At 43.3% G+C, this 10782-nt stretch overlaps 1 protein-coding gene across 2 annotated transcripts in view; it reads left to right on the forward strand.

Annotated features, from left to right (window-relative positions):
* Positions 1–9480, forward strand: part of RNF5 (ring finger protein 5) — a 36631-nt gene extending 27151 nt beyond the window's left edge. For both annotated transcript variants that reach the window (XM_078645852.1, XM_078645853.1), the window contains exon 6: positions 4145–9480. In XM_078645852.1, the coding sequence (XP_078501978.1) occupies positions 4145–4245 (101 nt within the window). In that variant the 3' untranslated portion in view covers positions 4246–9480. The remainder of the gene's footprint in view (positions 1–4144) is intronic.
* The last annotated feature ends 1302 nt before the right edge of the window (positions 9481–10782 follow it).

A 10782-nucleotide genomic window follows, 5' to 3' on the forward strand; every position in this document is an offset into this window, starting at 1 on the left:
CATTATTGTCAAAATACAGACAAATATAAAATTATTAGTCCTGGTCTAAATGAATGATTCCTGGCACGGTACATGCCAGGCTCCAGCCTGTTTGCCACAGAAGAAAATAAAGGGTACCATATCTGCACACCCAGGGTAATGCAAAAAGACTGTGGATAGATTGGTTAGAGAGCTTGGTTTACACTGTATCCCTCTACATCTACCCCCCACAGGGGGCCAGGAAGATACATCAAGTGCGCAAATACATCTTTGTCGCTACAAGATGGCCATGGTATTCTCGTTGCTCCAACTGTTCTTTCCCGCCTAGATTTTTCCAACTCTATATATCTGGGCCTCCCCCTTACTCTATCCAAACGCCTGCAGATTGTTCAAAATCAAGCTGCTAGATTAATATTCAAAAGCAATCGCAGGAATTCGGCAAAACCTCTGCTAGCCTCTCCACTTCACTGGCTACCTATCACTCACCGGATCATCTTCAAAGCAGGATGCTTGGTTCACAAGGCCCTTTATGGCAAAAGCCCAAGGTTCATCAACCATCTAATAAATAAATATGAACCGACTCGTAACCTCCGCTCTGCCCACCAGTCCCTCCTCAAGCTGCCACTGTACAAAAGAAAACGACTGGGCGGATGTCGATTCGCTTACCTTGCCCCTAAGATGTGGAACGCCTTCCCCCTGTCTCTCCGGACCTGTACCAATCTGGCGAAATTCAGGGTTGCTTTGAAGACTTGGTTATTCAAGCAAGCGCACGGTTAGGTTATTGTTTTACCATCCGTCTCATCCTAGCGCCATGAAACCTCTGGGTGACCGTGCGCTTGACAAATTCCGAATAACATAACATAACATAACTCCCCTGAGGTCTCCTCTTCCACACAAGTTGAGCTGCAGGAACAAGATAACACCCGGTTCTAGAACTACTGAGCCTGCTGGTTTCCTCCTGAGACGCTAGTGGAGTGTATGCAGAGATGGTTACGTTTATGCATCTACCACAGAGTTGCTTCTGGGAATAAGAGTCTACGGATTGAGTCTGTGTAGTGGTGTGGAATAGCTTTCAGGGGAAGGTATTGTCATGTTGGACACACCACAAGCCAACACCTGTAATAAGAACATCTTGCGAATTCGGTACCCAACTGTAAACGCAGGCTTATACTCTGCTTGGTGATTTATTCATATAAATAAGCAATTAACCGTGGTTACAGGTTAGTAATGCCATCATTTCCTTTGTTCTGTAAGCAGAGTTTGTTAAATTAATTCCTGAAAAGAAATTGTTTTGCAGCTCTAATGACAACAACATACTGCATGGGTGAGATCTTCAATCGTGGTAAACCAATCCAAAACGATTAAATTCTTTCCATCATCAGAATTCCTATTTTATTCATCAAATTTCAATAACAGCAGTAAATATCAATCTACAATAATATTAAATTGAATAAAGTCTCTCAGACACAAGACTGCCCATGCTCCTCCATCTTCTTTCTACTGCATCAAAATGATTTGTTTAATTTCGTTATTAATTTCCACAGCTATTTCGATCACGCGCTTTTCTCACTTATGAATCTCTCATATACTGAGATCCATATCGTTGGTTGTATAGCTTGCCGTTTCAGTTTCAAATTCAGACTCTAAAAACAATATTGTCTCGAACTTCCTTATTGTTAATGAAACTGTTTTTGGTGATATATGGAAATCTCTATTTTTCTACACATACCCTCAGATCATTAAATCTATTTTCGATCACAAAATACTGTTTTCATTAAGAACAATATTGTTTGTAGATTCTGAACTGATCTTGCTTAGGATTATTGTACTTTCATAAATGTTGCTGTTAATAAAATGATTTAAAAAAACTTTTTATGTAAAAAGAAACCAATTGTTTTAGATTTGTTAAATTGAGCACTTTTGATAATGTGTTTTTGTTTTTGGAGTGCTCCCCACTAAAAATCAACACGTTTTGGCTACCATTTTTTAAAAACTATTAGGCTTAAGTGGTGGTTTAGAGTTTATGGCTCTGTGGGTTTGGGTCTAGGCAGGGCCACTGGTGAAAAGCTTTGTTTACCTTTCGTTGTCATTAATATCCTCCAAAATAAAAATAGATAATACATGGGAGAAGCAGTAATTAATAATCTGTTTACGGAGAGGCCCATGCCAGTAGTAACTTCTCCTGTCATGGAAATGTAAGGAGTTGTGTGTGTTGGAATACATCAGTGTTGTGGCAGTACAAACTGGTTTGGTGATTAAGGTGCAGTGTAGTATGCCATTGGGCTAGTCTCTGCAATCCAGTGCAGGGATAATTTTAGGCTTGGTATTCTTGTATGAAGTGATGCTAAGTATCAGTCTTGTGTAGGGATGAAGAAAAGCTATTGCGTAAGGTGTAGCAAGGCTAAAATTGTCTGTTGTCGGGAGCTACGCTGTAGTATCGTGGTGCTGGGGCAATGCATCTAGTGCTGTGGTGCTAAGCAAGTTGCTGTCTAGTATTGAGCTTGGTAGCTTTGTGTCGTAGTGGCTAAATAGAGTAAGACGGAGTGTGATAGCCTCATGCTGGTCAAGGCTTTGTATGGAGCACACTTAATCTGTATGTACGACTGGGTTAAGTTTGGTACTGCTGTGTTGGGCCTGGCGTAAGTGCAGTAGGGCTGGTTTGTGGCTGGTTTAACAGTTCGCTTGGTCTGGCTTATGCAATGTGGACTGTCTTTAAATTGATAATCTTGATGGGTGGCTTGTGCTGCTTGGCATGTATGTGTTTTTGTTACTCTGAGTAAAGCTTGCCTGGTGAAGTGAACCTTCATGTTAGATGAGGAAAGCCTCTGTAGCTGTGTCAGGATCATCAGGGGATGAGCTTATGCAAAAATCTTCTGGGTGAGAGGGCGGAGGGCTAAGCACGATAGTGTAGTGTAGGGTACGGCTTGGCTGTAGTGTGGCAGTGGGTTAATCTTGTTAGCTGTCTGGGATGTAAGATCAGCTGTTTTGTGGTGTGAAAGCTAGATTATGCCCAGCACGTTTGACATGAGAGGACACCAAGCATTGAGGGTTTGTGTTGTGATGGGGCTTGGCTTTATTATCATGTTATTCTGCAGAATGTAGCTTTGCATTGCCCCTTGCTATAAGTGATGTTTACTTCTCCCTGCCCAACACCACACAATTGAACTCATTAGTCACTTGCTCTTGCCTGGGAGGAGGTAAGCCAAGCAACACATGAGAACTGTACAGCTACACTTGACCTTACGCGCTTCATTCTGTGGTCAAAGGGCGGTTCTGGGAGGGGATCTATATGATATCATCTTGTCAGGGGCACAGACTTCAAAGCATTGTTGGGTGAGGCCAGGCTAAGCTTGGTTATCTTAGAGTTTAAACAGAAGATAGATTATTTTTTTTTAAGTGGATTTGATGTGTTCTAAAACTAGAAAAGTTATCTTGCATCCGTGGAGCTCCTAGCAACATTAGAACATTGAAAAGTTGAAAGATTCATTGAAGATATTCGAGCGCCACCGACATAAAATGTCCTAAACCATATCCTTTAGTGCTTTCCTCTGACTGTTCTCTGAATATGTGAAGTTGTACAAGGGTTTGAGAGGGGCAGAGGTTGAGGTCTTAGAAAGAAGGGTGAGGCAAGGTAGAAAGGATGGAGAAAGTCTTTGCTGCCTCCTCCTCTCCCTGTCTTACTCAACTACTGGAGCGAAACCAGGTTGAAAGAGCTGAGATAGCTTGGTCCTTATGTCTCTGGCACACATTATTCATGCATGTGAAATATTGTTGGGGCTGTGCACTCTGGCTTGAGTAGCCTTTGCAGGAACAGTCAGTCACTCATAGTGACAGCACCAAAGAAAGGGAGGAGGAACCTACAGAGAGTCTCTGGAGCCTACATTGAGACATGTGGGTGGGCAGAAGGCTAACCCCAGTTTGTTCTAACCTAAATGCATGCCTCATTGGGCTATCCCAGCCATTGAAGTTTCTCTCCTTTATTATGGGACCAATCAGACCATGGCCAGTAAAGTCCATTGCGGCCTGCTGTAATACTGTGTGAGTGAGGCTCAGAGAAATTTCCCTTCCTTGTATAACTATTTGCAAGTGTTGACAATGCTTATGATGTTTAACATTTCAATCCTGTTTCCTCCCCACCCCCTTTTCTGCTGGGTCGCTGATGCAGACTTAGATGGAGCTCCTCATGGCAACAATGGCAGCGGCTGGCAGGACTCACTTTTCCTCTTCATCGCCATTTTCTTCTTTTTCTGGCTCCTGAGTGTGTGACATCAAACATGACCCACATCTTATGTATAGGATTCAGCCTTGAAGGGGACAAAAGGCTGGGTGGGGCAGTGGTTCCTGGGGTGAGAGGAAAGTGGCAATGAGGACCCAATATGCTTGAAGCACGGAGCACTATTGTCCTTGCGCTAAACTTTCAGGACAATGGCCCCTTTCTTTGTATGTCCAGAAAGGTACAAGAACAGAGGAGTTATACAGACTGTCCAGTTTCAGCATAACCAGTACCAGCAAATCATCGAAGAAGCTGCAATCTTTTTATTTTCGTGCCGTTGCAAATAAACTAGTAGGTGCTTGATTGATCGTGGGCTTACGGAACAGGCCAATGTGACCTTCACCTGAAAGCCACACGCCTCCTCTTCCTCTCTGGTGCTGAATGGGCTACACACTGATCCTTGATTTGGCAGCATGTATAAAAAGTGTATCCCAGTAGGGCACACGCAAAGAGCTGTGTTTAGGAACCTGTGAAAGAAGTGGTGCTCAGACAGGAGTGTGATCACTGCGGCTCCTGGGTGGAGCTGTTGGAGATTCCCTTTCTCATTGAAGATTCTTGGAGGGTGGGGTAGATAAAGAAATGATCTAGGTGTGCATGAATGGGTACAAAACATGCTGGATTTGGTGGACGTGAGAGAGCGCAAAGTAAACCAACTGAATTCTGCTATATGACACCCTGGTGATGCCCTAAGGGCTGTGTATCTCAAACTCTATCTCTGACAGCCCACTGTTGTCCCTTTCCCATATGGTGCATTCCGTCCACTCTAGCATTTTCTTCAGAAGGTAAATGTTATTGCTTATGTGAAGGTTTCTGTACTTGCCCAATATCCGCTTTTCCCACCCCATCCTGACTTCTACAGATTCTATCAGGTATTGTGACTTGTATGTTTGCATGGCGTTTGTTTCATGTGGAAACGATGTGTTAACCACTTCTTGATCTGTGGAAAGCCTAACCATTTCCTAGGTTATTGCTAAGTAGGAGGTGAATCTTGTGCACAGCTTCAACCCAAGGTCAGGAGTTCTTGCGGTTTCTTCTTGACACCTACCTGTTGCTGTCCTAACTCCTTTTAGTCCCATCCTTGTGCCTCCATCACTACAGCCCATTGGTGGTATTGCAGATATCACAAGATAGTTATAACTGAGGGCATTATCTTGCTGACTCTATCACATTCAGAGATGCCTGTGTGCGTGCTTGGACAGGCCGAATTAAATGTAATAAAGACGCTTGCTTGTTTTGATCATGCACTACTTAACAAGTATCTTGCAGTGTAGCTTTGTTTACAACATTTCTCATCTCTTTATGTAGTGTTGTGAAGCTTTGAGTGATATGCTCCAGTTTCTAGGAAAATCACTAGCCCATGGCGATTATGTTAACTGAGCAAGTACAGTTTTGAGTGGAACCCGTTGTAACAGTGGGTGACTTGACAACCACTTGGCCTGACCTTACCAACATCTCTCCACAGAGTGCCTGACCCTTTCAAGAGACTACTCGTTGCTGTTGAATCTCTGCACACTGTCACATTTAGAGAATTTGGCACTTTCGTGTACGCAGAGACATAACCTCACTTTCTAAGCACGCATGGTGACTCTTGTAGTGTGTTTATCCATTCATCTTGTCTGCTCTTTGAGGGACATGTCTTTCTTTGAGTATCTGTGTCTGCAAAGATGTTCATCTGTGAACATATGCAGTGTTTCTAAGCTAAGCTTTTCTTTTCCATCCATGAGAGAGCTATTTCCATTAGGGTCTGCGGTCGGTACAGAAGGATGGTTGTCTGTCATAGCTGTGATGCTAGGCTGTGAAGTGTCTGCTGCTGTTGGGTCTCTTGGTTGGTACCTGAGCCACTCGAATGTGACTGATCTCAAACTTGGTTCATGGGCACACCGAGCTGCGTCTGGCGACAGGCTATACACATTCATTGTTCCAAAATGGTAAATCTTTCTGTTTGAAGAAATTATAACTAGTATAAATGAAATTATTTAGGTCAGCCAGTCCAAAGTATAGCCCAACTTTGGCATTCAATGGTCCCTATAATCAGGCAAATAGTCCTAAAGAGAAACGAACTAAGAGTCACAGATGCCTTCCAAACCTTCCAGCTGCCCCCTCTAGTGTCTCTCCCAGATCAGTAACATCAGTGGCTCCATACCACAACCCAGTGCTTTTCAGTTCTTGCTATTTGATCTGATATGGAGCTTTACATTTGAAAAAATATATTCACTTAGGTTAATAAACAAAGCACAAGTTACATTGCTTAATTATTCTTTGTTAAAATGATATATTCATTGTATTCCCCCATTTAAAATACACCAGAAATGTGAATTCATCTGTTTAACTCCACAGGAAATTCTTTTACTATTAGTTTCCAAGAAAGCGGATTCCTAACTCAAAACTTTAGTTTGAGCCCTGAGGACAGCCAGTAACAGTTCATAAAATAGATCTTTTGTATATTATTAAGTCAGCATGTAATAGACCAAATTGTTCAATTTCATTGTCTGGTGTACTAGAACTAAGAAAAAGGGCATGTAGGTTTACAGTAGTCTGCACTGAGGGTCTGAGTGCAGATGTCACAACCTGCAACATAATAAAGTGTTCCCATTGCATTTACATAAAAATTATGCCTGATCAAATAGCACAACTTTTCGTACACCAGTGCAACACATCTTGCACCTAATAAAAAGTTTAACGGGTATTTAAAATTGTAATGATGGCTAAATTGCTTCTCATGTAACTACTTAACATTTGTATAATAGCCTCATGTGCCTCGCAGCAAATGGTGAGAAATCAAATGTCATCTATGAAGCAAGTCTTGAATGATCTTAAAATGTATTGTAAGTACTTTAGTTTGTTGAAAGATGAGCATTTTTAATTCATCTGGGTGGTCTGTAAAGGACCAAGCACTTTATGTAACTTTATGTATTTTTTTCATTTGTTTAAAGTTGATTTCATTGCTGTGTGTTACTGAGCACAGAAATCCACAGTGTGCAAGAGGATATGATTTAAGTTAGCCAAGCTTTTGTAACTACGTTGGCCAGCTTTGGATCTGCGTTTCAAAACTCAGCACATGTCATGGCAAACTCTGCAGAGATTGAGACCCTCTAGGTCCCCTCCCAGGAGCTACAACTGTTCCAAGGAGGCTTGCAGTTGTTAGAGGTGGCATGCATCTTTTGAGCCTTGATGTGCGACCTCACTTGAATTATTTCACTTGAATTATTTCATTTCAATCAACCTCACCTGCAGCAAGAGATAGTCATGTTCTACACAGGTGGTTAAGATGCCTGTTCTACTTGTTCAAACAGTCCATTCCCTTAAACACATCACTCTTTCTCTGGTTATTCATTAAAAGATGCTGCTCTTTTTGTGGTTGCTCCCTAAAACACGCTACTCTTTTTGTAGCCACACTCTATAAGACGACTATTATTTCTGTGGTCACTCCCTAAGAGGCACTACTCTTTCTGTAGTCACTTTCTAAGAGGCACCACTCTTTCTGTTGTCACTTCCTAAGAGATGCTACTCTTTCTGTGGTCTGCTAGTGCAAGCAATCTCAAATTCTCCAGTGTTGATCATGTATTGGTAAAGAGCAAGCTACATTTATGAAATGATCTTTTATGTGAAAGTTTGTGGTGTTTTTCTTAGTGGTACATGTTATTACTTCCCACCGTCCTCAATAGAACAGTGATACTGTTTCTTGTCACAGGAACAGGTTCTCAGTTTGTGGCTTTTAAGACCCTTACGCCACATACATACGCCACAAAAAGAACATATTTTGCATGAAAAAAAGTCTTGGGTTGAGCCTGCCTCTGTAAGACTGAGGCCAGAGAAGGTGACTGTTCAGTGTGAAGTGTCGGCTTTCCTCCATAGGACCAAGCCCAGAGCAAGTGTGATGTCAAGGATTTCTGTAGAGAGAAGCACTTGCAGAGCTGAAACAATTCCCCACAAGAGATCCCCTCAGAGGACCAACGATGTGAAGTTAGTACGTTAATAAATGATCAAGCATCCTTCTGCCAACTTTACCTGTCCCACCGTCAATCTCTGGCCTCCAAAAAATGAATTTAGATTTCGGACATCCGGATATTTACTGTTCGAAGTGCCACAAAAGTTTAAATAGGGCAGAGCTTCCCCATACTCCTAAAAACTGCCTACACCACAAAATTAGTGGTCTGTGACTAAATGTGATTTGTGTATACAACCAATAGGACACAATCGGGGTGGTGAAACTCCCTATAATATCCCTATCTAATGCAGGGAAATGAGTCCTCTGAACGAAATGGCCTGGTCCTAAATCCCTTGATCATTTTTATTTTGCCTAGTAAGAGTAACCACTTACAAACCCATTGCCGAACCATGAGTATTTGTGGTGTGAGACGAAATACTAAGTGGGCGTATGATTAGCAAGTGTACTAAAAATGCACCGCGGAGCCAACCAGGAGTGCACATGGATACCTCTTATGTCCTTGCCCCATGTCACTGCCTTTCCTGGTTACAGCAGGCCCTTGAATCTGTTTTTGCCATTACGTGAAAAAATGTCTATCATTAAACTTCATTGCTCTGAGAACATGTCACCTGCATTACATTCAAAGGGTCCGTCTGTAGTGCAACTTTCAGGGGTTTGTGTTTAAGGCTGGCAGAGCTGAGTTTAAAGTAGCACTGTGTAAAGACTGACGTTATTTGGTGCTGAAGCTTGGGACTGTAGCGCATAGGCCATGCCTCTGAAAGTGGACAGTACTATAGTGTGTGCCATGGTGATGGGGTAAACATGTGACATGTGGTTGCTTGCCAGGATGGGGATACGAATTACCAAATGCTCCTTTTCTACTGTATACTAAAGTGGATGATTTGTACTTGCTACTGCAAGTGAGTTTGGCTTTTTTAAGTGTGGAATGGACTGGGGCACAGTAGTTGGATCTCTTACCTGGTAGTAGCAGGCCCAAAGCTAGGTAGCACCCCATCCTCTCTCTCGTCTCTTAAAATGTTTACATGAAGTGCAAGTGGGACGGTGGGCTAGAACAAAATGGGGGTGCAAGCATACCTCCAAATGGTAAGCTTAATCGTTGCTTTTCTAACAGGAATGGTCAAATTTAATTTGATTTGTTCCAATTGTAAACCAATGTTGCATTAACGATTCTGGCACCGAAATGTGTATATAGTACAGGATCTTTTGTTAATTATGATGATGCAATGTGTTTTTCCACGTTGAAAAGTAACTGATTAAAACATGAAAATTGATTTCGAAACCAGTTGTGTGGGCAATTATTTTTGTAGAGTCCATCCTGTGCTCATTTGCAATTGATCTTTACTCCATCTGTTTGTAATGCAAAAGTCAGTTTCTTTCTCTCTGCCTCTTTGTATGTGTTTGCCTTTCTGAAGAGGTCTTTAGAGCTTGAATGACATGCTTCAGTCAAGGCCTGTTGTCGAGGTGGGGGCCCCACTGTAACTTTACAATAGCAGTATGAGATTGTCTGCCTGAATGGCCTTAGAACAATGCCCCTTTATTAGCAAATTATATAATTTGAAAGAGCTGAACTTCAGCCAATGAGGTGAGTACTTTCAGCCTCACCCCTGCCAGAGGCCGTCTCCCCTCAGATTTCTATGGCACCTAAGGTGTAATGAGTCCCAAAGATTTGCTTTTCCTTCAGACCACTTTACTTTTTAGGTCTCGGCTAGCCGCGCGAAGCGCGTCTCCGCCGAGAACCTTTTGTCGGCATGTGTGCTTCCCAGGAGACCATCCTGGCCGCGCGCATCGCCTTGGAGGCGATTTCAAACTGACACGCGAACGAGCGCTGCGGCCAGGCGCTGTCTCCTGGGAAGCTTCAAACACCACACACGCATGCGCATACACACAGACACACACACAAGCGCCCATGCACGCACGCACATACATACAGAGACCCCCCCCCCCCCCACACACATACACAAGTGCACCAAGGCCCCCCTCCCCTCCCCCGCCGCCGTCACCGTCACACACATAATAATAATAATAATAAAGACATGTTCGAGGCATGTGGGCTGCTAAATTCATATCTATTGCATAGATCGCCGCCTAGTGTTGGGTCCGGATGATTGCACATTGTTGTCCTGGAAGAGTCTTCGAAGTATCACGAGATAGGTGGCTCCTCCCCTGGACTACAGTGCGCATGGGCATCGGCTCCATCCCCAGATTGTTTTTTTCCGCCATTGGGTTCGGATGTGGTTTCGACGTCTCTCTGTCGGAACCGAAAACTTTGTTCTTAAGGCCAAAAGGCCTTCGTTACCTGCGTCGGTATTGTTTGCGTACGGTCTCGAGCATCCTCCGACTCTCTGAGCCGGAATTCTGCGGAGTCGAGTAGCTCTTCGGACATCGAGGCCCTCTCGTCGCAGCAAGACCCCGACGAACTTAACATGGAGCGGAGCCCGTTCAAGTTCTGCCCCGTCTGTGGATCCAAATATCCACATATCGACGTGCATCCGGTCTGTAATAAATGCCTCTCGCCGGACCACAACGAGGAAAACTGTATGGCCTGTTCGAAATTCAGGTCAAAGAAGACGCTCAAGCATCG

Source organism: Lissotriton helveticus, chromosome 5_1, assembly GCF_964261635.1.
Source record: "Lissotriton helveticus chromosome 5_1, aLisHel1.1, whole genome shotgun sequence".
In the NCBI taxonomy this organism is placed as follows: domain Eukaryota; kingdom Metazoa; phylum Chordata; class Amphibia; order Caudata; family Salamandridae; genus Lissotriton; species Lissotriton helveticus.